Source organism: Rhinolophus sinicus, linkage group LG11 (assembly GCF_036562045.2).
Source record: "Rhinolophus sinicus isolate RSC01 linkage group LG11, ASM3656204v1, whole genome shotgun sequence".
In the NCBI taxonomy this organism is placed as follows: domain Eukaryota; kingdom Metazoa; phylum Chordata; class Mammalia; order Chiroptera; family Rhinolophidae; genus Rhinolophus; species Rhinolophus sinicus.
The window spans coordinates 17,895,470-17,922,722 of NC_133760.1; the positions used below are offsets into that span (position 1 = coordinate 17,895,470).

Here is a 27,253-nt window from a genome sequence, read left to right on the forward strand (position 1 = left end):
CCGGCATTAACCCTGAGACAGATTCTCCCGGTAAGCACACCACCTGACACATGGCAATGAAACCACAAACACACTGAGAGGAAAGACGTTGATCTCAGCCCTCAAAGCAACAGCACAAAATAACAAACACAAGCGCTTCCACTCCCTGTCCGGAGTGGCGGCCAGGCACGGAAGTCAAGGTCTGCAGGTTTGTAGGATGGCTCTCGCAGTGACGCCATTGTGGCCTAGGCTTGTATTGTAGAATTTCTGGCCCAACTTTTAAAGTTCAAGGCTTCCTCCCTTTGCTTTTATGTTATTTTCTCGTTTTGTAACAATACAAATGTGTGAGAAGCTTGCAGGTTCGTGTCAACTGCCATCTCTCCCTTCCGACCCTCCCTTTCCCGTACTGGCTTTTGGGTGATTGCATGGGACTGGGCGGTAGGCCTGACTAAATCCCCTCCTCGCTGCTCCCTGGGGACAAACTCCACAGTTCTTATGTGGTGGTCTCTGCCCACCTCCCCCAACCCCTCTCTATTGCCCATTCTGTGCCAGCCAGGAACCCAGCCCCTTCCCACAGCTGGTCCTGGCGGGCCTGGACATCCTCTCGCCCACCTGCTTGATGGTTCCTCTTCCTTCTGCTCTCAGCTGAAACACGCATGCCTCATGGAGGCCCCTTTGGAGCTCCCAGACTGCCTGGTGCACAGCTGTATGCCAGTGATAAAGGGAAACCTTGTCCCTTAGGTATTGTCCCTCCTGCCAAAAGGCATCCACCAATTCCATCTCAGTAAAGGGCACCTCCATCCACCCAGCGCTCAAGCCAGCCTTGGGGAAACCCCTCAGAGCTCTCTGTCCCCTTATTCCCTGCACCCCAGGCATCAGTGTGTCCTGTTGGCAGCCCCCCTACCTTATGACATATTCCAGATCCACTCACTGTTCTCCATGTTCTCTGCTACTGCCACGAAATGGCTTCATCTCTAGCCAGGATTATGTCGCTAGCCTCCTGATTTTGCCACTTCCTTCCAGCATTGCCCATTCCCACCTAATCCATTCTTTGTTAACAGGACAAAGATTTTGGGGAGAAGTGTCAGCTTGACTATCTGCTTCCCTGTTCAAAACTGAGGCTTTCTGTTACACTTGGAATTAAGCACAAGCTGCTTCCTGTGAGATCGGACCCCCAAGCTCCCTTCCACATCAACCCCTGCTCAGGGAGTTCTCTGTGTGCCTTGCTGCCCCACAGCTATTTGCATGAGTCACCCACACCCTCAATCTCCTCCTCAGCCTCTGCCCTGACCACAGGTCTCCCTGTCATCCTCTTCCTGTCACCCACTGCTTGCGTCCAGGCACTCATCACTTGTCATCATGCTTGATAGCTGTTCACTGCTTGTTTCCCACTCTGGAAGGTAAGTCCTGCGAGGGTGGTGTCCTCATCTGCTCACTTGCTCGCAGCACCAAATAAACACTCATTTGGTAGAAAGTGAATGAGGTGCTCCAACTCGTAGAGCTCAGTGCTGCTTGCCATCCCCGAATAGCAGTGTGCAGTCTTGCCTCAGCACCTGAACCATGCTGTTTTCTCCTGGCAATGCCCTAACCTGTCAGGCTCTGCTCATAAACGTTTTTCTATCATTCAAGCTCAGTCCAAGTGTCTCCTATTTTGTGATATTTTCCTTGGCACCATCCGAGGAGAAGTCACCCTCTCCCCTGTGCTGCTGCACATCGTGACTGAGGGAAGCAGGTACAGAGCAGCATGGAGCAGCATGGAGTAGGCATGGAGCAGGAATATTGGGGAACAGTGTGTTTCTCCAGGGCCCATCAGCTCCAAGTCGTCCTTTAATCTAGTTTGGAGGGTGCAGCTCAGCTCCAAGTCCAGTCTCCGTTTTCAATCTTAGTTGCAGAAGGCACAGCCCACCATCCCATGTGGGAATTGAACCGGCAACCTTGTTGAGAGCTCGCGCTCTAACCAGCAGAGCCATCCGGCCTCCCGGGAATTACTTTTAAGCAAAGTGAAATCTTCTGATCCTTTCTACTGAATTCTGGAAATTCAGAGGTGGCCATCCTATAGGGAGGGGTTCTAAGTCTCTGAACACATAAACACATATCAAAGGTGGAAACATCAAACAATAGGCTTTTCATATATATATATATATATATATATATATATATATATATATATCCATCTTACATATTCTTGATTTTTTTCAGTATTTCATAATAAAACACACAGCTTCACATCAGTTTAATATCCAACAACTGAACACCTCCCACCAGTACGTACCAGTTAGTGTGTAAGACAAGCAGGATACATCTGTGGGCGAAACAACAAAGCACCCCGGCCCTGGCCCGGGTGGGGCTTGCATCCGCAGGGCGAACAATACTGAGATGACGGGTGTAATAAGCAAGGGTGGAATCTGCTAGAGGCGACCAGGGCTCCAGAAAGAGCAGAGTGGAGGCAGGGAGCCAGGTACCGGGTCAGGGTTGACTCACTGAGAAGTTGACATCTGAGCAAAGACTTGCATGAGGTGAAAGAATAAGCTGTGCAGGTACCGGAGATGGTTCTGGAAAGTTCCAGAGCATCAGAGAGACCAGCATGGCTAGAATGAAGGGAGCGAGGGCACAGTATCAAGAGAAGAGGACAGAGATCTGACCAGAGAGGACGGGTCCAGAGGGGCCTTGGGGACCATGTAAAGGTGGGGTTTTGCTCCAAGGGGAGTGAGGACACTTCAGAGCAGGTACATCTCAATCACGGTCTTACAGGGGACAGACACAGGTGGACTACAAACTGTCTAAGCAAAGCCACCCAGCAGTGATGGTAAGAGAAGTGGATGCTGGAGACATTGGTGTTGTGATCCAGCCCTACTGACTGTGGGATAAGAGAGAAAGTGAGGTGTTAAGGGTAAAGCCAGGTGTTTCGTGCCAGCGGCTTGGAGGAAAGAGTTGCCTTCAGTGGATCAAAAAGCTGGGAGTGGAGGTTTGGGGGTAAAGGTGGAGAAATCTGACCAAAGCTAGAGATCTCCTATTCCCCGCAACTCTGACCTTGTCTTGCCATTTTAACTTGTGAGAGCTACGCTTTTGATTAGTCATAGCCTTTCTGTTTTTCCATCCCTCACTCATTTCTAGAACCTAAAAAGGGGGAAATGCAGTAAAGCAGAGGCGTGTGTGTACTGCTGAGTGGAGAACTATAAAAATGATTGGGGTCTGACCCTCAGCAGGCAGGCGCAGCCCCATGGGCCCCCAGGAGCCAGAGCGGCCTTGGGGAGACATGGGGTGACATGCGTAGCACCTCCAAAATGGAGTGCTCAAGCACAGTGAGCGGGATCTCATCTGGAGGCCATCTGGGTTCTCCTAAGGAATCACTCTAGCCATATGGGCACGGGGAGCAGAGGCAGTCAAGGTCTTTCCACCACTGGCTGTGTCCCTTGGGTTGGAATTGCCGATAGAGACTGGACAGATGATGCTGGAGCCCCTCCCCCACTCCTTGCAACTTCCTTCCTGCCGGCCGAGCTGGCCACCAGGAGCTGACTGTTTGGTGCTACCTCATCACCCCACTCCCACCCGTCCCTCCCTGATCGAGGAAAGATGAGGTGCCAAATGTCCTGGAGATGGCCGGCCTGAGGAGGGAGGAAACCCTGGGCCCTGACAACCTGCAAACCTACTTCAGCGTCTGCAGGACCCTTCACGGAGGCTAGCCAGTGGGGCCTCCAGCCTCCACAGGGCAATATCGCATTGATTCTGTCCCTCCTTCCAGCTGACTCTGCCCAGACATGCTTCCGCAGCGTCTTTTAGCTTGGAGTCCCAGGTGCTTCAGAGGTGTCTGCACATTCACCATTCTGTGCAACTATCACCACTCTCTCAGGCCAAGACAATGCATGATCCCACAGAGAAACCCAGTCACTCCCCATCTTCTCCCTGTGGCCCCGGCAACCACCAACACGCCTTCTGTCTCTCTGGATTTACCTTTTCTGGACATTTCATATAAACAGCACCATACAACACCATGCGTCTGGCTTCTCTCACTGAACATAATGTCGTCACAGTTCATCCATGCTGTAGCGTGGGTCAGTGCGTCATTCCTGTTTTGGGTGAATAATAGTCCATTGTATGGTTATGCTACATTTTATTTATCCACTGATGGGTAGGCCTGAACTCTTAACTCATTTCCTATTATTGCTTCCTCTTGAAAGGGTATTCTTTCTGAGCACTGACAAGGCCAAGCTTGGGGACATAGCTGAGAAACAGGGCACAACCCTCACCGTGATAGTCATAAGCATAGTGCCTGAAGCATAGGCAAACTCTTTTATTTTTATTTTTTATACATTTTATTGGGGAATATTAGGGGACAGTGCGTTTCTCCAGGACCCATCAGCTCCAAGTGGTTGTCCTTCAATCTGGTTGTGGAGGGCGCAGCTCACTGGCCCATGTGGGAATCAAACTGGCAACCTTGTTGCTCAGAGCTTACACTCCAACCAACTGAGCCATCCGGCCGCCCCTCTTTTCTTTTCTTTTCTTTTCTTTTCTTTTCTTTTCTTTTCTTTTCTTTTCTTTTCTTTTCTTTTCTTTTCTTTTCTTTTCTTTTCTTCTTTTTTTAACTTAGCTGAGCCCTAAATGAAAAATCTAACCCTATCATCTCTAACTTTGCTTCTCAGCAATGAGTAATGCTAAAGTTACTTGCAATTTCCTTGAGAGATTTCAAAATCCTTTCTGTGGAATCAAACCACAGAAATATTATTCCTGGTATGTCACCCAGGAAAGGTCCAAAGTTGTGTCCAGTTTCAATGCAAAGGAAAAAGTTTTTTGTCTTTACTTGAGCAAAGGACAGTTCTTGAGCTTTTATAGAGGTTTTCTGGGGCCCAAATGACTCATCTGAAGAAGGACAGTTCTTGAGCTTTTCTAGAGGTTTTCTGGGGCCCAAATGACTCATCTGATTGACATTTGTCTTGTCATGGATACCACACACTGTTGCTCATCCATCTTCCAAATTCCGTCCACCAGCTGTTCAAACCGACTGGAAACAAAGACTATTTCAGGCTCTTTTGCACTATCTAGATGCCGACATAACCACCAGTCAGATTGATTAGTTAATGTAGCCAGGGTTTGGTAAGCTGGCATGGGGGTGTTTGGTCTGTGCCCACGTTGTTGAAAAAGAGTTAGTAACGGAACTCATAGTGGAAACTTAGAGAAAGAACAGGGATAACCACTCTCCAGTCAGCTATCTAAAAAAGAAGTTTAATAAAATGGGGGGGATGGTCATTAATAAGAGGAGGTGTGTGTAGATGTGCACATAAAAAGAGTCTTAAAGGCAGAGGCTAGTGAGGGGTGGGAGGTAGGTAAAAGCGAGGTTTCTTCACCTGTGATCTTTGGAAAAGCTGTCTAGTTCGCGATGCCATTTGTTCTGGGGCCTGGGAATTTGTCATGGAAATTCTCAGTTTAAGGTCACCTGTAGGGACTGTCTCCCAGGTGTCTTGAGAGTGATGCTCTGGGTCTATTTTGACATGACTAACATGGATCTGGGAGGCTTTTTCTTTCATTTTGATGGCAGTGTAGATGTTTAGCAGTACCTCAGAAGGTCCTTCCCATCGAGGTGACAGTGTGTATTTTCTTCTAAAGACACCCAGTCTCCCGGCCGAAAGGCATGGCAAGCCTTGCCAGTCAGGAGGGGCCACGCCTCTTTTAGCTTCAAGCACACTAGTTAGCTCTCGTGTCTAGCTAGTCATAGCATCAAATGTTTTACTTAGGTTTCCAGAGTGTTCACTTAATCCATGAATGGAAGGTTTAGAGATGCCAGAAGGCATTGGGTGTCCAAATACTATTTCAAAAGGGGTTAAACCATATTTCCTATTTGGAGTATTCTGGATCTTTATAAGAGCCCAGGGTAAAGCTTCTGGACGTTGCGTCCAGTTTCTTGACAGATCTTTCCTAAAGTCCTTTTTATGTCCAGAGCTTTACATTCCACTTGCCTTGATGATTGCAGATGGTAGGGGGCATGAAGTTTTAAGGAATACCCCAGCATTTTTGCAAGTAGGTGGTTTATCTCTGTTTTAAAATGAGTTCCTCGGTCTGAGCCAATCCATAAGGGAATGCCAAAATGTAGAATAACCTCAGCTATTCGTTTCTGTACCACAATTGTGGCATCAGCACGTCCAGTCGCTTAGCATCCAGTCCACCCTCTACACATGCAGACAACAACCAGACAGTGAGAATAGCCTAAAGTGGGGGCAAGTCTATAAAAGTCACCGGGGGTATCGCAAGGGGCAGTGTGGGTCTAGGAGGACTTCCTGAGGTACTGATTTCTTCCAGGAGTTTGGTGAGATTACAAGTAGTACACTGGGAAATAAGTGGTCAGAAGTTTTGCAGGTCCTTACCTTTGAAAGGAACTGAAAGATAATTGGTTTTGCCCTGGGACCTGCAAAACTTCTGACCACTTACACCGTGTCTATACATATGTCCCATTTGGTGGGATATAAGTGCAAGCCAAAAAGTCAAAAGAAAAGGAGCTATAAGAAGTCCATTTGGCCCAATATAAAATTCACTGGATAATTGTTTCGTACCCATTTCTCTTTTTCAGATTGGGAAGCATTTGCCCAGTAGTTAATACCAGTCAGGGATAAAGGCAGGTTTCAAATTGGGTAGAGAAAGGAGAAGGGGTTCTGTTTGGGGCTGCACATGGTGCGGCTCTGTCAGCCCTGTGGTTTCCTAAAGGTCCAGTACCAGTTTCCTTAGCGTGGGCTGAACAGTGAACAAGAGCAATGTTAGATGGAAGGTGAATGGCGTGTACTAGGGCAGCAATTATATGCCCTTTAGCAACTGGGAGTACCTACAGAAGAATCCACAGGACTTCCAAATGGTGCCAACAGCCTGACAGACTCCAAAAGCAAATTAGAGTCTGTATAGATGGTGGCAGTTTTCCCTTTTGCTAACGTGGAAGCTCTGGTAAGAGCTATGAGTTCAGCAGCTTGGGCTGATTTTACAGGGGGCAAAGAATCTGCTTCAAGGTATTCTTTGGAGAAACTACGCCATAACCAGTTGTTAGGTTTCCCTGAACATTTCATGTACAGGAGCCATCACAAAATAAAAGTACGCCTGGGTTACCTAAAGGAATGTCTGACAGATTCCTGTGGCTTTGAGACCATTTCTATAGTGGCCAGGCAATTGTGGGGAATAGAGTGGGGCAATCCACCATCAGGAAGGAGTAGTAAAATAGCTGGATGGAAGGCATTATACCTACTAAGTAAGATGATGGAGGGGTTAGTTAAAAGTGCCTGTTCATAGGTGGTCTGTCGCGGCCATGTGGAGAGGTGCTAGTCTGAAGAACTTGTAAAATACCCGGCACAGCATGGGAACATAGAGGTGAATGGGGGAGCCACATGTTAGAGTACTGGCTCTGTCCATCGAAGCAGCAACTGCTGTCACCACAGGCCACCACAGGTAAACAGGGGGGCAGGCCTGATGCCACAGGGTCTAATTGGCATGAGAAAGATGCTATGGGAGGTCTCTGAGAGTCAAAAGATTGTCCTAAGACACCTGCAGCAATCCCGTTCTTTTCATGGCTGTATAAATGAAAGGATTTGTCAAAGCCAAGAGCTAGGGGTGTGAACTGAGTTTGTTTTAAAGCTTCAAAAGAGGTTAATGCCTCTGAAGGCCAGGAAATAGGGTCTGGGATGTTATCTGGGAGAAGGGCACACACATGTTTAGCAAGGACTGCAAAATTAGGAATCCATTGGCAGCAGTAGCCAGGTGCCCCTAAAATTGTACTTTAGTTTTGGGGAGAGGGATGGATAAATGGACTCAAGGCGTTTGGGGGTTAGCTTTTGAATGCCCTGAGATATCTCATGTCTTAAGCAGATAACAGTTGTTTTTACCGATTGAACTTTAGATCTGGAAGCTTGGTGGCCTGATTTAGTTAGTAATTTTAAGAATGAGTAAGTCTATTAAGAGCTCCTTGCTTAGTTTGATTACAAAGCAAAAGGTCATCAATAACATATCCAACAAGCATGGAGACTTGGGTAAAGGCTACAGAGTCTAAATCTGCTTTAAGGACTGGGAAAATATTGAGGGGGACTCACAATATACCTGAAGGTGATGAGTCTGTGTCAAGTTTCTCCCTTGCAATGTAAATGCAAAAAGAAACCGGGAGTCAAAATGGACAGGGATAGAAAAGTATGCTGAGCAGAGGTCAACTACCGTAAACCAGGCTGTATCAGCAGGAATTGAGGAAAGAATAGAGAAGATTCAGTGGGGAAGAATGACTTAGGGCTCTTGGGACATGTACAGACTGACAAATTTGGTTTCCAGCTGCATCAAATTTACCCTCTTTATGTACTGGCAAGATTGGAGTGTTGTTGCATGAGGAAGTCAAAATTAACATACCCTGTTTTAGAGGGAGTCTGTTTTCAGGGTAAACTCATTGCTCTGCATTTCTGGAGAGCAGGTACCGAGCTGGTGAAGGAAATGGTTTTTCTTCCTAGTAATGCAAAGGGACTCTACACTCTGGCAATCCAACTTTATTTACATGTGTGGCCCGGAGGTGACTTGGGACATCTTTTGAATAAATCTCCTCCTCTTCCGAGGAGTTCAATTGACAATGAATTTCCAGTAAAGGAATTAGGAAATTTGGAGCTTGGCCTGAAGGCAGAGAAATGAAAACACCATTTTCATTACAACTTATAGTTGCATTCAATTTACATGGCAACTCTCTATCAAGGTTTGCTGGTGAACCGCCAGAAACTAGAAAAGCATGCTGAGAGTGGAGAGGGTCCCAGGATATTGATGTAGGCTGAAACAGGGGCAAGGAAACACGCTGCCTGGAAACTCCTACTGCTTGGATTGTCAGGGGTGATGGGTAGAGAAAGACCCTCTGAGTGGATGGTAGAGAAAGTGGCACCAGTATCAATTAAGAAATCCAGTTCCTGCTCCTCGAGTTTAAGTTTAATGGTAGGCGCTGGGGGGGCGACAACCAGCTGACACCATCAGTTAAGGGGGACTTGTCCATCAGGAAAAAAAAGGAAACTTCTGGGGTTCTGGGGCTTACGTAGAAGTATTGCCTTTTAGACTTTTTTTCTTAAGCGCTGGACAGTTTTTTTTCCAATGTCCTGATTTCTTGCAGTATCTGCAAAAGTCTGGAGACAAATGGGGGGGGGGGCTTAAATTTACTCTCAAGTCATGCTTTTGTCTTTCTAACGACTCAAGTTACAAAGCAAGAATGGAAGATTTTAATTGTTTTGTCCTTCTGCATTCCTGCAAACTATTTTCAAAAAATTGTGTGGTGGCTTCAATCAACACGCTTAAGGATTGCCCACTCTAACCAACAACAGTTTTTTGAATTTGGTTTTTAATATCAGGGAGAAGATTTCCCCGCAAGAGCAGAAATGAAGAGATTCCTATGCCCCGGAGCTGCTGGGTTTAATGCAGTGTGTCTCTGAAAGGTTTCTACAAAACATTCAACAACAGATGCTTTTAGATACGCTCATTCTGTTTTGAGTACACAATTCAACTTTGGACCAATTTGCGTTGGAAGGAAAAGCCTCCATGACCACTCCTACTAACCCTTGAATATCAGACGGCTTCCACTTGAGCCGACTCCAGCTCATTTACAGGAGGGCCTGGGAGAGGGTCTGGCCATCTGTTCTCCCTATGAGGAGGGTGTTCTTCTCCAGGTGGTCATCTGGCCTGTCTGATAACTACTGTACAATGAGCTGGAATGACTCCCCTTAGCAGCCAATCCAGATCCCTGTGTGAGCGGTTATAAATAGCTATTCACCTTTCTAATGCCTCTCTGAACTTTGTTGGATCTTCAGAGAGAGAGGAGACAGACAGAGTAAGAGGGTTTTATAGGTTAGAAGATCAGCTGCTGTCCAGGGGACATGGATTCTTGGGGGCAGGGGATCAGGATACATGCGCAAGGAACATTTCATATGAATATCTGAAGCTGGTAAGGCCTATTTATCGAGTCCTGGAAAAGAGGAGAAATCAACGGGGACTGCAAAGTGAGCCTTCCTGCCCTTTCTCGCCGTTTGTATTAAATTCAATTCCTGGCGTTCAGCATTTACACAAATCACCTGGATGCCTCTAGCTTGGCAATCAGACCTTAAAGACCTCTGTACATCGTGTAAAGGAAGGGAAGTTAAAACAGGCAGCTGGGAGTTTAAGACGTCTTCTGGGGATGTTGGAAGACTTTTTAGGATTTAAGAGATCTGACTCAGGAGCTGAAGCTAGGTTTTTTGTTTTTATGTTTGTTTGTTTGTTTTTTCTTTTGTGTGTGTGTGTGGGGGGTCATTTAGATCTGGGGCCCAAAGATCCAAAAGATTTTCTGTAAGATCTGGGACAGGGAGTCGGGGATAAAGGGAACTATATGTGGGAGGAGAAGGAGAATTTACATTCTATTTGTTCTTTAATTTTTGTGCTAAGTTTAACTTCTGTTCTTTGATTTTATTAAGGGAATCTTTTAAGCTAGCTGTTATGCTTCTTCGTGTTCTCTTTTCTATTAGCTCTTCCCATAAATACCAATAAGGTGTTTATGAGAACTTTCTAATATTTGTTTTAAAGATACAAGTTTCTCCCATTCAAAAGATCCATCTTCTGGCCATTGACGGACAGGGTCCTCATCAGTATATTTATTCCAGTAGCAACTCATTACAATAAGCCTTTTAATGGAAAGACCCAGAGGTAACTTCCCAGGCTTAGAGTAAATCTTTACCACGGACACTAACGGCATCCCTGGAGTGGGCTCAGATAGTGCAGACCCCGTGATCCAAAAATCCACTCCTAAAGAAAGTCAGAGAAAGCGCAGACCTGTGTTACACAGGTGGTAAGGATGGTGTAGTGCAGGGGTGTCCAAACTTTTTTCGACGTTTTTTACCAAGGGCCATATGCGGTAAAATATACAAACAGCCGGGCCATTCACTTGAGGTAAAGTACATATTGCCTCACCTGGTTTATTTAAGTAAACTAAATATATTTTTGGAATTTGCTGCGGGCCGATTAACAATGGATTGCAGGCCGTTGGCCCGCAGGCTTGACACCCCTGGATACAGTGTCTCCAGTTTCGCATAAAATGTGAGATACTTCCAACCACAAACCGGCTACTTTGTGGCACTAGGCAAGTGCTACTGAAACCAAGGGTCCTTATGACTTTGATTAGATTTAGCTTTAAATCCTAGCTCTGGAAATCACTTCCCCCGCCCCCACTCCCCACCACCCCCTCTTAGAGACCTAGCGTTTCCCCCCAGATAATCAGCAAACGTCCAAGGCAGCAGGAGACAGTAGTTCAGACCTCTGGCAGGCTAAAGATAAACATCTTGACCTAAATTCTGTTTCTGCTCTGAGCCCTAAGGTGAAATAACCCCTCTGGCTACTTTCCTGTGAAACCAGACAGAGGGACACTGGAACTGACTTCAGAACTGTCCTCAAGATCTGAAAATATATTCCTCTTACCTAACCTCCAATCAGCTCCCAGCAGGACCCCGAACACCTCTAACCACCGGTGTCTTGTGATTTTGCCCTATATGATCTGTAACCTACATACTATCAGGGAGTTTAAGACTTTTGAGCATGAGTTTCCTGTTCTCCTTGATGGTGCCATTCATTATAAAATAGCCAATTTTTCTCCACTGCACTTCTCAGTGGTTAGTGTTTGGCTCTGGGTTTAGTGTTTGGCTCTGGGTGGACGAACTCTTTCTGTTCGGTAACACTACTGCAATGGGATTTTTCCAGCATTAACAAGTAATGAAGGTTTAGATGACAAAGGCCCCTGATGGCCTAGGGTCCCTTATGACAAACTCCCCTGAGAACTGGCACAGCCAGAGAGAGACACTTGAAACCGTAGTCTACTCTACTAGCCACTTGGTGCATCCCCTAAGTGCATCTTCCAGATGGTGGAGACCAGAGAAAAATATTTTTGCTGGTCACAAAGCCAAGCCCTTAGGACACAGAACAAGATGGAAGGAAAAACCTAATCAGGTTTTTACATAGGGACCCACAGCAAAGTTTGTCTGAATGGACATTAGTCTGGAGAGAACCACTTAACTCCCTCACCTGTGAGGCCGGCTCATACAACAGGCTTGCAGGGAGTCTATGCCTGTTTACTATCCCGATGGTATTTCCTTCTTACAACAAATGACACGAAAGACGTAGACACAGAAGAAGAAGAAAAAACACCATCTCTGGGACGAAAGGAGCAATAAAGAAAACCCAAGAAGGCACAAATACCGTCTCTTGCCAGTCTAAAGTTAGAAGAGACAAAAAGGGCTCTCACCATTTCTAACTTCTACAGAACCTCACAGGAAGAGACCAGAGTGTGCAGGGCAAACGAAAATAATGCTCACCTCTGCCGAAAGAGGGCCACGATTTCTCAGCTGCAGCACTCCCCGAGCCAGCAGCGTCCCAACCAGTAATGCTCCTGGCAGGCTCAACAAATTGTTAGGGGCTGGGGAAACTTTCCCCTTACCTCTTTAGTTCTTCTGGCTGGTTAAATAATTCAAACATGCAGCAGATTAACAGGAGAAAGTCAAATTTTTAATACGTGTGCATGGGGAGGAGGGGGGAGGAGGGAGGTACATTGTTCACATAAGCATGAAAATTCCAAAGACAGTGAGGCAACCTTGGGTTTATATGCCATTCTGGACAATGGAGAAAAGGAGGGAATGTGGTCTTAGATATCAGAAGGGAGCAGGGGCGACTTATAGCTATAATTGAGGAAATGCTGAACACACATGGCAAGTACATTTTTGCTAGGCAACTCACAAACAATGGGACACAGAGGGTAATCTAGTAAACATGTTTCGAATCTTCCTAATGTTAGGGTGAAAATGCTTAAGGTGGTTATGCCAAGGTTCCCTTCCTGAAACAGGTTTGCCTGTCTGAATCCCTGTAAGAAAAAGGGGAAGTAAAAAAACTCTTCCTGGGTTTGTTGGGCTTTAATTGATTTCCGTTTGAAATAATCTGCACGTCAGGGTGGCACATTCCAGGGACACTCGCTCCGGAGCCCCACACTATGCACACACATCTGCTCAGAAAGAGAACCTAATTTCGGATATTGCTAAGGGCGGTCCCACATTTTCAAGCATGCAGACAGGAAAAACTAACAGCTGAGCACAATAAAAGCATGGCTTTTAAAACAAATTTCCAGAAGAAAAAAAAGACATTTGCTATATGAAAAGAACACAGACATTTCTCCCATATGGCTGAGAACAAACTTAGCAGGGCAGCCACTCGTCAGGGGGGAGTGCAAGCTTCCACGTCAATGAAGGATTTATCAGGTACATATTTTTCGGGGAAAAAAGAATGCGTTCAAAAGAAGAGCAAGGATCTTACAGGACTATAAATACTCAGGCCATCACTCTTGAATTTTGCAGGGTGATTAAAGCCACAACCTTGAGCATCAAGAAAACTCAGACTGCAACAGTAAACAAAGAATTGTCTAATTTCCACCCTTTCCAACTCTTGCTGCTGTATTGTGGTTGCTTCAAAGGAGACAGAACAGTAACCCAAGTTAACCTAACCGGAGAGGGCAAGCTGTTCTGGCGCTCTGTGAGATATTGTATCTGTCTTACCTCATTTAAACTTCAAACACTTCCCAATGTACAGATGTGAAAGCTGAGGCACAGGTAGATTGATACAGTCACACTGCTAGAGCCTCCTTCTAAAGCCAGACCACTAGCCACTGCATACATTTAAGTAAGTGCAATTCTGAGTCAGCGGCAAAAGCAGGGTCACCGATGAGTATGTGAAAAGAAAGGAAAATCTCATTCAAAGTGGAGTCCCCTTAAGTGGGAGCTCTCTGCATGTACCACCCATTGCAGCTCACTTTACAAACTGTGACAGGAAGAAGCTTACTTCACATACCCTGGCAAGAAGACAGAAGATTTTTCTCCTTACCCAGCAACAGCCCAGCCAATGAGAAACAATCACACTCACTCTGTGGGAGAAGCCACGGCCACTCTGAACTTTCGCTGTGCTCCAATGGACTTTTGCTCATACCCATCCTTCCCAACTTCCTCCTTTTTCTCTATTAAATAATGTTCCCATGTTCTGTGGACTTGCCTGTGGTTTGCTAAAGTTTGCATGGCCTGAATTGCATTCCTCTGATATTCCCAAGTAAACTCAGTTTTGCTAGTAAAATAATCAGCTATTTTATTCTCAAGGTTGACAAGTACAACAGAGTTGGAGCCAAGCCTTTTAAACCCTGTAAGGTAAAGCAAACCCACTGTCTGTCAGAGCAAAGGGTGTGTCTGCAAGGCAGAAAATAGCTCTAAATGCGTGTCTTGTAACATTTATTTACCCACAGAAACAATAGGCTTACTTTACGTGAAACACAACTGGTGGTGTTTTGTTTGGAATATTTGTGAAACTCAATCCATTTCTGCTGATTAAAGGTTTTTAAGCCCATTCTACTCTCCCCGGGCAAGGGAGGCAAACTTTTTCTTTCCGAAGGCTAAAAACATCAGCATTTGCCCCTCCCTACAAATGGCAGTCAGAGACCAAGCCAGATGACCAGGGAGACTTTACATGGAGTCCTACTTTCCCCAAGGAAGAGACACAAACCAGGGTGAGGAGAGTAATGTGCAACCTGGATGGAAAGGGAGGCAGAGCCACGAGGCGGCCTATGTATTCTGTGGGTAAATGTCCTTTCAGATTAACAACGTAAAGGGAGTAGATGCTCATAGAAAGTTTAGAAGCCACAGGGAAATATAAAAAAGAACAAAGTTATACAATAAGTCCTCACTTAACACCGTGGATAGGTTCTGAGGCTTGAAGTGAAACCCTTAGCTAATTAATAGAAACAAGACTTAAGCTTTTACAGCATCTCATCAACATTATAATGAAACGCTGTTATTGGAGGACCTGATATATGTAACCCCCCTCCACCTGGAGGTAGCTGCTATTACCTTTTGGGTATATATTTAATCAGTTTTGCAGCCATTTATAGATACTATTACTACCACTAGTGGCTACTATTTATTGAGTTGTTCTTTTGTTATAGACACTAAGTCCTTTACATGTGTTAGTTCATTTGTAGTAGGTGCTACTATTCCCATTTTGTAGCAAGTGAAACCGAGGCCTAGAGAGAGGTAGGATTTGCTCAAGTTCCTTCAGCTGGTGTGCAGTGGGGTCCAGGTAAGAAGTCAGGATACTACTGCCCTGAAACCCTGTTTCCTTCCCCCACCCCCAGTTTTATTGAGATATAACTGACATATAACCTTGTATTAGTGTAACATGTACAATATAATGATTTGTTATTTGTATACATGCAAAATGATCACCACCATAAGACTACTTAACATCCATCGCTTCACATAGTTACCATTTTTTTATGTGATGAGAAATTTAAGATACACCTCTTACCAACTTTCAAATATATACTACAGTATTGTTAACAATATGGTTACAATGCTTTACATTATATCCTCAGGACTTATTTATCCTGTTACTAGGAGTTTGTACCTTTTGATCACTTTCACCATTCCCTACCCATCCCCATTTTCTACAGCTCACATTTTGCAATCAGGAATGTGAAAATCACTGAAGGTTTGGAGATAACATATGAGAGTTCTGAAAGTGGGTAGAAAAGCTTGAAGAGCAGCTACTATATTGGCCCAATGTCCAACCTGTCTTCTGAGAGCCGGAGGGCCTGTGACATGTTCTTTTCTCCTAAGATGGCCCCACGGCCTCTGTGTTTCCAAGCAGAAGAAAGAGGCTTCCTAAAAGGGGTTAGAACCTACACCATCTATAAGAGATGCTGTTCTGCCAGACGGAAGCACCATGTACGTTTCCCTCCAGGGCAGCTAAACCTGTACTTGGCTGATCCTGTTCCTTCCCCAAAGAGGCAGCGACCTCGAGGCTGAGTTACACCCTACCTGAGAAACTGCTTGCTCCTTCAAAATGGCAGTTTCCCAGCTCTCAAAAAATAGATATGAAAATCCAGCTCAGCCAGAGCACCCCAAGAATCCACCAAATGGGGCTTTGGAATGTTTTATGCCGTTGTTTCACTCATGATAATATCACAAACACATTTTTCCAGAATAGATTCTTTTACATCTTGATTTTTAAGGATTGCACTGTATTCCACCACGCGAATATAGTAACATTTACCAAAGCAAATCTGTTGGACGTTTGGTTTATTTCCAATATTGGCTATTATATTTTAAAGATATAATAAGTAACCATGAAGCCAAAAAACAGCACACTCCTTATTTCCTTAGAGAAATTCTGAGACGTGGGATTACTGGCCAGACAGGACACACAGTTTTAAGGTTTTTGACAGAAACTCCCAAACGTCCCCCTACAGAAATGTTCAAGATATTCTCCCCACCAGCCCTGGTGAGAATAAATTACATGACTTTTAATGAATTACTGGCTAGGGCCTTAGAAGACCACTGTTGAGTGAGCCGTTGAATTGAATCTGTATAAAGAACCAAAAGTTCAAAAATTCCACCAGTAGATGGCACTCTTTGCTAAGATTTGTTTTGAGTGGAACTTCTGGTAAAGCGTCTCAGGACTATTAAATTTACATCAGGGGAGTCAGGCACATACCTAACAAAGCAAATTTGCAGGAGGAAATCTAGGACGTTATATGGAAATCAATCGACAGTGGTGGCAAAACAGTAGGATCTTGGGATCCCTTAGGATCTTGAAAACGCTCCTGGGATGTTGTCACCCTTTCAGCTACTAAGGTCTCTGCAACTTTCCAAGAGCCCCTCCTGGGAGGCACCTACATTCCAGGTGCACCTGTGTTCTCTCCACCTCTATCCCTCGAGAAAAGCAGGATTGGGCCGGCCCGGTTCCTTCTGACTAGCTCTCTGGGCCCTTGTAGCATCCCTGGCTTACCACGGCTGTAATTTCACACTTTCCATGTGTGATTATTGATCGCATCTCTCTGTTGTTGCAGGTGGCATTCACTGTCATGTGCCGGGAGCCCAGTGTAGTGGCAAGCACAGGGGACACACCCTGCAGGTGCCAGCTGTGTGAATCTAGGTGGAGGTGGTGGGGACTTTGTTAGAGCTTTGGCAAATGATCCCCCTCCTTGCAAAATGAAATCTGTCCTGAGATTGTCAAGTCTTAACTGCTATTAACGACAGAAATTTAACAGCAGTCTAGAGGTGGATAAAGCACAGGAAGAAGGGTGGGAGAATCACTAAAAGTACACACGGGTGCAGGGGTCATCAGAAGGATGTGGTTCCAGCTCACTTACTAGACAGTTACATCACGCCACTAAGCCTTAGTTTCCTCATCTACAAAATGGTGCTGATAAGAGCACCCACTCTATTAAATACGAATTTGCCCTTTGAGGGCTCAGCACTGTCCCTGGTACCCAACAAGGGCTCTGAAAGTTTGCTCGGCCACTACAGTCCAGTCTCCTGCCAAGCAGCACTCTCTGAATGGACGGTGGGTAGAAAGAGTGGGGAGATTATTTTTATTACCCCTAGCCACCAATTTACACATCTTGCAAGTTAGTATTTGTGTTGTATGACCTTCTGGCTAGCAATATTTCAATAGGTTCTAACGTTCCAGAAGAATGGCTAGCATGCTGGAAGGGGGTGCAGAATGACATGCCTTGGCTAAACTCCCCGAGTCCAGACTCTTAAGCTTTTTCCCTGTTCACATGTCAGTTTAATCAGCAAGTATTTTGGATTCTTTCTTGCTTCCAAGCCTACGATGACTGGTCACCCTGCAGTCCCTCTCTGACTTCTGACCACTAGCTCCAGCTACCTGGTGACCCTTCTTATCTAAGGCATCTCTCAGGTTCTTCAAGAATAACAGGCTAAACTAGATTTGGGGTTGGAGTTCTCAGAATGTCTTTCTGAGAATGTCCTGTTTTGTCACTTTGACTGAACTCATGCAAATTCCTAACTTCCCAAAGGCTGTGTCACTGCTTCTCATAGTTGTGTGCCCCTGAACGCTGTTCCTTGGCAGAGAGCTCTCCCTTAGGTTAAAATGGGAATTTCTGAACCCAGGAATCAGCTCAGAATGTGGCTAAAGCGCTTCCCCTTCTTTAAGCTCCTGTCACTCAGCCATGTGATTCAGTACCTCAGATCCCAGCTGGACCACGAGCTTCCCACAGGAGGGGCCATTTTGATCCTCTTCATATGTCCCTGGTCCCCGGGTGCAGGCAGGCCTTCCTTCTCTAAGCACCAAAGTCAGGGGTCACTCCAAATCCCACCCTTCCTGTCCTGTGGCCCCAGGCCGGCCCTGCTACACAGCCTTCTCCCAGCCTGGTCGTGTTCAGGCCCACACCGGCGGCGGAGTCCCCGGGTGTGCGTTCGGAATCACCGCGGGAGTAGGGCTGGGGAGATGCGGAAGCTGGTGAGGAGGGCGCGGTACCATGCGCTCCTCTCTCCCAGGACCCCGCGGGGCCTGGACGGTTCTCCAGGCTGGCCAGAGCAACACGTGCGCGGAGGACCAGGGCTGGGGGGGCGGGGCCTGGTGGGCGAGCTGGGCGGTGCCTTCGGAAGAGCTGGGCGGGGCCCAGAGGCAGCAGGTGAAAGCAGGCGCCTGCCGGGGGAAAGGGACGACGCAGGGCTGGGCGTGGAGGGCCGGACCTGGAGGCGGGGCTGGTGGGGCGGGGCCTGAGGGCGGAGGGGCGTGGCCAGGCAGCAGCTTACAAAAGCGGCAGCCCCGCGGTAGTAGAGGTCCTCTCTGAGCCGCTGCGCGCTCCTTGTGTCTGCTCCGACTGGCGGCGCGGCAGCATGGCGGGCGCGGGCCCGAAGCGGCGCGCGTCGGCGGCTCCCGCCGCAGCCAAGGAGGAGGAGCAGCAGGCGCAGGAGCGGATGCTGGCTGCTCAGCGCGCGGAGGGCGCGGAGGGCGCGGGGAGCGAGGGCGTGACCCTACAGCGCAGTATCACGCTACTCAACGGCGTGGCGATCATCGTGGGCACCATCATCGGCTCAGGCATCTTCGTGACGCCCACGGGCGTGCTCAAGGAGGCCGGCTCGCCAGGTCTGGCGCTCGTGGTGTGGGCCGTGTGTGGCGTGCTCTCAATCGTGGGCGCGCTCTGCTATGCGGAGCTGGGCACCACCATCTCCAAGTCGGGTGGCGACTATGCCTATATGCTCGAGGTCTATGGCTCGCTGCCCGCCTTCCTGAAGCTCTGGATCGAGCTGCTCATCATCCGGCCCTCTTCGCAGTACATCGTGGCGCTCGTCTTCGCCACCTACCTGCTCAAGCCTGTCTTCCCCACCTGCCCGGTGCCGGAAGAGGCCGCCAAGCTCGTGGCCTGTCTCTGCGTGCGTGAGTAACGGCGCGGGACCCGGCCTGAGGGGGGAGGGCGAGCCGCGTGCCCGCATACCCCGGCCATTCCGAATCCCCGGCCATCCCCGCAGCCCTGGGTCTCCCGCATCCCCAGGCCATTCCAGCAGTTCTAGCCAAAGGCCAGTGGTCCCAGAACCCACGTGCGTCCCACTTAGTTTACACATCACCTTGGGAGTTCCGCAGTGACACAGAGCAGGGTCCAGCGTTCCACTTCCCTACCTAGTCATTCAGATCTGTTGGAGCTGAGTAATAGTCTCCGTAGTGTCTGAAACATCGAGTTTCCTGTTTGAGTTCCCCAGTGCTGTCTATGGAGACAGAAATTGTAGTTAAGATTCATTCATTTGAGCTCTTCACATCACCACACAGGAGCCAGAAGAGGCTGACTCATGCAAAAACCATAGTAATAAAACTGCAGATTAAATTTGTATGTGTTGGGATGGGTTCTTTTGGGGGGGGGGTCCCATGTTTTCACAAACAGCCATTGGCCATAGTCCTAATGCGCACGGTGTTAGTATGTTGGTGAGTGTGGTCCTGGTGTGTTGGTGGATATGTTAGTGGATACATGTTACGTAAAATTTCCCAGGGTCCAGAGACCAAAAGAAAGGCTGACAACTCCATCATTACATCAAGAGTTTATTAAGGTAACTTACATAGCAGGCGCTTCTGGGCAGTGGCAAAACAACAGGGATATTCTTCATGCCATGTGGCAGGCGCTAAAGGATTACATAGGTTAGGGCAGAATGAATAGGGGTACTGGGGTGTGACCCACCCCACGTAAAGGGAGAACGCCTTACATACTTGCTCAGCATAGGGCAAGGGCCTGTTCCAGGAACCAGTATGTCTGGGGCATAAGGGAGGGGTCTAGGGCATAGAGTGGACAGACTCTGGAGGGATTTATGGAACATAATCTCTGTTCTGGCCCAAATCTAGCTGGATCTAGCATGAAGGTCCGGCAGCGGTCAGGCTGCAGTCCCTATCATGGAGCAGTCTCTCCGCCCCACTGTGTGTTAGTATGTTGGTAGACATGGTCCTGGTATGTTAGTGGGCACAATCCTGGTATAGTCTTCACCTTTGAGTGAACCACGCCAGAGAAAATTGCTGCTTTGCAAACAGTTTTCTCGTGGGATTTCATAAAAAAGTTATTTGTACCAAATGCCGTGTGATTTTCCTTTCAGCTGTTGGCAGTTTTTCCACCTACCCCTTGGTCAAACTTTAGGGAGGCTTGCAACATGGAAGTGTCCTGCTTTCAGAGCTGCCACCTGATTTGAGGATTTGGCCAAATCTCGCTTGTGCAAATAAGTACAGTCAGCTATGAAACTCAGCTATGGGACTCTGCAGTTACTTGGAGTGGCTTCTGCCTGGCTATGTCTGTTGGTGCTGTTGGGCTTGTAGAGTGAGTTTCTTGCATCAGCCTCACTGTGGTGTGGGGGCGAATATTTCAGAATTCTGAGGGATGCTCTGGAAAGTGGCATATCCAGAAGGCAGAACTCAAGACAGAACTTTGTTTGGCTGCGTGAAATCACACTTTCCTGAGACTCTGAATAGGTAGTCACACCGGGTGAAGGGACAATGTTTGCCTTTTGGGAGGTCTCAGTGATATGGTACTCAGCTTTAAAAAACTTTGGTCCACACCTACCGTGTTTCCCTGAAAATGAGACTTAGCCGGGCACTCAGCTCTAATGAGTCTTTTGGAGCAAAAATTAATATAAAACCCGGTCTTATTTTACTATAAGACCAGATCTTATCTAATATAATAGAAGACCTGGTCTTATATTAATTTTTGCTCCAAAAGATGCATTAGAGCAGATTTCTGGCTAGGTCTTATTTTCAGGGAAACATGGTAGGAATAGGCATAGCAATAGTCGATGTGCCTGAGAATAGGAAGGCCTGTGGCTTCTGGTGAGCTTTGAGCTGAGGGTTTTATGATATGATATGTTGGGCTGATTACGGGAAAGTCTCTCTAAAGGCAAGGTGACTTTTGTTGGATTGTTTGGTCATTAGAATTTTAATTGTCCAATTTTCATCATTGCTAGATTATGATACAATGTTTGGGCCCAATACATAGTGAAATAGATAACATCTTTAAAGGGCCCCCTCTCTAGTCTTTAAAAATGGATCCCTTATTTCTTCAAGTTTTGGGTTTAAGTAAGTAAATCCTCAGACAGATTCTAGAAGGGCTGCCGTGGACGTGTCCTGGCCAGCGCTCCAGGTCACGCACAGCATTGCGGGCCCATCTGGTCGAGTCATGTCAGTCGCACCCTTTTCAGTAGGGGTGAAGGTGATGTTTTTCCATGTGTTGATCAGCCTCCGTAGTTCTTTTTCTCTGAACCACCCATGTGAATGTGAGACACGTGTGTGGTCGTGTAGGGGTGTTTCTGATGGGAAGAGGAGTTTTAGTACTACTAGAGATGTGCTGTCTGCAAGAGCGAGCGCTGGTCGAAAGCCTGACTCTTCTGGAGAGGGACATGGCTTGTCCAAGGCTGACAGAACTCAGCTAACTGGACTGGCATGGCTGCTCTCACTCAGCACAGAGAAAGGTTAGGGTTGTCCAAGGAGGGGGCCTGCCTTTGTAAGGGGCTTCTGAGAAGGCAGTGAAAAGCCGCAGAAAGTTTCCGAGTCCTTAATTACTGCGCAAAAGCTGGGTTCTAAAACTTCCCCTTAAGATGAGAAAGGGTGCTCTGCACCCCTTTCTTCCTGGAGCCCATCTCTGCAGCAGGTGTGTGCCCCAGCGTGGCTTTCGCCAAGCAGCAGCCTGTGCTGGTGCTTCACGAAAGGGCCCTGGGGCCACTTTTTCCAGCAGTGTTCGTGGGCTCTGGAACATAGGTCTCATTTTGCTGGTTGATCTTTTCAGTCCCTTGGGCACGTTCCACAAGTTTCTTTCTGCTTGTTAAATAATTGTGTTGTGAAACAGGGTGACGTGGTGCTTAAATTGATCCTGGGGACAATATAAATGGGGGAAGGGAATCCCTTTTCTTGTAGATCTGACATACAAATGATGAGATGGGCTCTTTTCATAGTGTAGCTCTGGTGTTTTCACCTTTTTAATAAGTCATGAAGGTGAGAAGCTAGCTCCATAACTTTTTCTTGACAGCCATGTGGCATTTGGCGTGAGACTAGGTTTACATGGGTTATAGATTGCTTAACGGAAACTTGTTAGCATTAGCTTGAAATTCAGGTAAGTCTGTGTTTTGCATTTGTGGCAGAAGTCACTCATGCTGAAGGTGAGTTCTCACTGGCTGGGTTTGCCTTGAGTAGTTTATCCTTCCTTCCTGGGCCGCTTTCTCTAAAATGGGACAGTGGTTTCTGGAGGGGCCCAAGCTGGAGGCAATAGGTGAGGGCCAGCCCATGGTAGGGTCTTGTGTGTGGGAGTGACTGTGGTTCAGAAACATAGCTGTGGCCTAATTGGTCCTTTATCTCAAGGGAGAAGGTCTCAGAAGAAGGGGTCTGGATTGGCCCACTTCTCCCTCTGGCTAGTTGTAGAAAAGACTTGGAGCCTATCTGTCATGGTCACTCCAACCCAGGATGTGTAGGTATCCGAGGAGTGACTGCAGACCACTGGTCACCCACCCTCCTCTCTCCCTCTTCTAGTTGGGTGGAGGGTAGGACCATGCCTGCTGGGACAACTTCCGCATTCAGACTTGCTAGTTACTTGCAGCACGTACGGTTGTCTGCTGGTGGCCGAGAATGGGACTGTGGAGCACTAGGTCCCCTTCCTGTATGGTGGCCCCTCCTGAGTTCTGGAGAGCACTTTCTCCCTTTTGGAGACATGAGGTGGCCATGGCTCCCCTAGCCTGAGTTAGTCCCCCACCATGACCCTTACTTAGGCAGATCTGTGTGGGGTCGGAATGAGGGTTCCTCAGCTGTTGTTCCTCGGGGGACCCATGACCTGAGATATTTTCTACCTGGTGTCAGGTAAAGAGCCGCCACTGTGCGCATGGATGGATCTGGGTTCTGTTTCAAGAAATTCATGGGGACCCCCGAGCCTCAGTTGACACGTATATGAAATGGGGATTTGTCACAGCCCTGCCTGGGGATTTGTGAGCATTCTAGGCCATGGTGTATTTAATGATGGCACATGGGGACCCAGTCACATGGTGACCGTGACTTATTTTTCACACTGCCCTCTGGTGTTTACCTGTAACATCTCAAGCTGCCCCAGAACTTGCTCTTTTATGGTTTAGAGAAAAGAAGAGAGAGGGTGGAGAGAACGCAGGAAAAAGCCAGAGGTGCTTGCCAGCATTTCCTGTTGGGGTCTGAGCTGATGAAATGCCTATCCCATGTGTCAGCCCTGCCAGCCTCGGGCTTTCCTGGGGGGTAGGGAGAGAAATGTCAACTTGTTCTCAGCTCCTCCTGAGGCGTGGGTTTGGTGTGTGGGGGGGTGAGTCATGGCTAGCTGACGTGCAGGCAAGTTGGTCAGTTGGGGTGATGACCAGAGCGGGGAGGGGAGACCATGGCAGCACACCTACCCCCATTCTTCTAGCCACCTAGCTTGTCTCCATCAGTGCCAAGTGGTGACCATGCTCCTGGGGGTGTGGGATACCACACATGTCCACCACTGTATCCCTGAGACTCCAGCGCCTGGCCTGTCACAGTGAGGCCTGTGTAACAACTCCCACCTGGTTTGAGGTGTCTGGCTGCCTGCCAGCTGCCAGGGCTGAGCCCCTTGATGCGTGCAGCAATGGCTTCTGGGTGTTTCCAAGGAGCTGGTGACCCCAGAATCGTAAGCCATGAGCTCAGTGCAGACAACAGCCCAGTAATTAGCACTGAAATCCGACTTGTTTGACAGACATGAAAGTACTCTGGCCACCGGAGCAAGTCAGGCGGAGTCACGGGACTGGGGCTGATGCCTGTTGGGTCCTTCACAGAAACATGTGACCCCCAGGGAGGCAGGAGATGCTGGCCGGCATTTCTAACCTTCCCCCCCCGCCCCCGGGTCATTGTTCCCTTTAATAATCCCACGGAACATGCAGACTCTGCCTAGAAATATGTACCAGGCACATTCACTCCAAATTGTATGGTCATGGTCTACTCAGGCCCTCTAAGGCCCACCCCCTCCCCTGAGAGTGGTGCCCTCATCAGAGCAGAAACGATGTTTTCTAGCCGGTACCCTTGGATTCCCCTCTTCCCACATGCTCTGCATTCTAGCCTGTGAAATCAGTGTTGTCATCCCCATTTTATGGCTGGGGAAACTGAGGGAGAGGTGGGCTGGGAGCGCAGACTGTACCCTCCTTCACGGCCTTTTGTCATTAGCCATGTGGGGACACACAGCCACGTCTATGGCGAGGGTGGCAGGTGTCAAGGGTCTGGGATTGTGTCAGTATCACGTCTAGGCATCTGGTTGGCTGGGGTGAGGTTCATCCATGTTCCGGACTCCTGGGAAGTGCTTCTCCCCCTGACGGGGCCACCAGACTCCTTATATACCTTTCATCTTTCTATTAAAATTACATTCCAAACAAGCTTCCAGGGCAGGGTGGGCTGATAGCCGCCCTCTGGGCTCCAGCTGCCCAGTGGCAATAGGCCCTGTCCTGTGGACACACTGCCCCCTCCTTCCATGACTCAAAGCATGTGCTGGGGGCCAGGAGTACCATGTGATTGCACACTCCCGTTTGGTGTCACCTTTTCGGGCCCTTGTCTGGATTGTGGCCAAGGGAGTTGCCCAGAGTGCACCTGTTCACACCAACAGGATGGCTGCCCAGTCCATCAGCTTCTTGGCTCTGATGGTTGGTGTCTCATCTACATCATGGCAGGAGACCCCCACCCCCCGGCCCCAGTTCTTTCCTGGGTCCCAGCAGGATGCTGAATTCTTGTTACTGCTCAGGAGAGTGGGCTGTCCCAGGCAGGACATTTTTGGAACTGCAGCTCCCCCTCCCCCAGTGTGTTTTGCCCGCTCTGTGAAGAATGAGCATTGACTTCCCATTCGGGCTCTGGGAGCATGATACATGCAACCTGATCCGTGCTCTGAGTCACTCTGACCTTGGGTGCTGGCTGACATCTGTCGCTGCTGAGACCTGATCGTCTGTGAGTTGCTCAAAGGATAGCCAATGCAGCATCAAGGCCACCGCCAGCAGACGTGAGCCCTGGTGCCCACTGTGACCCCCCTGGCCGGCCCAGCACTTTGTCCCTATCTGTGTGCGCTGCCTGGCTGCGTCTTCACCTGGTTCCCTCGTGGGAGACCCTGTTAGCATGATCAGCTGAAAGACTGGGGCCGCTGCAGGAGGCCTGAGTGGGGCACTGGCTCTGTCCCTCAAGCTCTTTGAGTCCTTGGGCTGTGGAACGTGGTCTGGGTTCATGGCTTCTCCGGGCCTGTGTTTCAGAGCCTGGAGCAGGGCTGGGGTGGGTGGGTTCTGCCTGCAGAGGGTGTATGAGTGGGCCATCCCATCCTGGCAAGGGTCAGGTGTTGGAGAGACTGTCCAGAAATCAAACATGGCAGAGCAGGTGTGCCTGGCAAGGGGAACCGTGAATGCCCTTGGGGACCAGGAGCCGCAGTCCCTCCAGGGGCCAAGAGGAAGCTACAGGTTTGCCAAGCACAGGAGAGGGAGAAGGTGGGGCCTGCTTGCGCCCACTTCTGGTGAGTCTGGATGCCCTATGCAATCACACCTGTGTGTTATGAGTCTGGGGGAAGGTTCTCCTTTCCCACCCTCTCAGAGCTTAGGAAAAGGATTGGAGGAGGAATGAGGGCAGCCAGGAGGTGTTATGGGTAAAGAAGGTTTTTCCCCCACAAGCCTGGCCTGTTCCAGGAGGGGCAATTTGCTTGGGCTGAGGGTGCCAAGTTCAGGGGTCTGGGGAAGGAGAGAGGCCGAACCAGATTTTGGTGAACCAGCATTTTGTTCCAATGGATTGGTGGGGATGGGCAATTCAGGCCATCACTGCTGAGGCAGTGGGAATGTGAGGGTCTGTCCAGCCTGGTCACAGGTAAATGCATACCATGAGTGTCCTCTAGCTAACAGGGTGGGGCTTCTCTGCAGTGAGCCCATTCTGGAATGTGATGGAGGGAGCTCGCAGCCTTCACTGTTTTCCAGGATGGTGGGACTCAGTGAAGTCCAGTGCTGTCCGGTCCATATGAAGACCCTGTACTGGGGCTATGGAGCAGAATGGGGACTGGGCCCTGTCCTTGAGTTGGCCTCACATGGTAGAAGGGAGGCTTGCGTGAACACACATGTTCTATAGCTTGGGTCAGGCCTGTGCTTAACAGGGCGCATGCAGGCAGGGAAGCTGGGGATCCCTGGCCTGCCATCTCAGGGTGCTTGGGGCAGGCACTCATGGGCACCGCTCCCTGCAAGTCCCACGTGAGAAACCCTTGGCCCAGAGAGCAGCAGACACCTGTGCAAAGCCCCACTCTGAAACGCCAGACTGGTTCAGACATGTGGGACAATGATCCCACATACTTGTCCCCTCTCCTTCAAGGGTGCCCCCAGTAGACTTGCATCTCAGTCATGTTTATGGTGGGTGGGGCCCTACAGGGTTTGCCTTCATTGGTGGGTCTCAGCCCTGGCTGCATCTTGGAATTAGCTGGTTAGGGCTGATGCCCAGGTCTTCCCAGACCTAGCAGGGTGTAGGAGTACAGGCCAGGTTGCTGTGGAACTTCTCATGGGAAGCCAGGATTGAAGACCCTGGTCAGCACAGGAGTGGCCCCACTCCTGGTGATTGCTGTGTGACTTTCAGCAAGTTGGATAGCCTCTCTGGGCTCCATTTACCCCAACTATCAAATACAGGTGTTGGTTGAATGCTACACCTCTCAGGTACAGGGACTGAAGGTTTTCTCTCCTGCCCCCACCCCGTTGTTTCTCAGTCTAGGTGTGTGGACAAGGCTCCCTGGCTCATGCTGGTATTATGAGCCTTGCGCTCCCCCCGGCTGAGGCAGTCGGTCGCCAGTCATCGGTCGGCTGCTCCCAGCAGCTCCTGGCCGCTCTCACCAGCTGCCGGCCGCTCATGCTGGCCCACAGTAGTCCATGACAGCACACAGCAGCCCAGCTCCAGGGAGAGCTGTTGTTCACAATCTTAGCTGTAGAGGGCGCAGCTCACTGGCCCATGTGGGAAT

At 48.6% G+C, this 27,253-nt stretch overlaps 1 protein-coding gene across 1 annotated transcript in view; it reads left to right on the forward strand.

Annotated features, from left to right (window-relative positions):
- Positions 1-18,585: 18,585 nt before the first annotated feature.
- Positions 18,586-27,253, forward strand: part of SLC7A5 (solute carrier family 7 member 5) — a 44,213-nt gene continuing 35,545 nt past the window's right edge. The window contains exon 1 of the mRNA XM_019742706.2: positions 18,586-19,194. Within this exon, the coding sequence (XP_019598265.1) occupies positions 18,654-19,194 (541 nt within the window). The 5' untranslated portion in view covers positions 18,586-18,653. The remainder of the gene's footprint in view (positions 19,195-27,253) is intronic.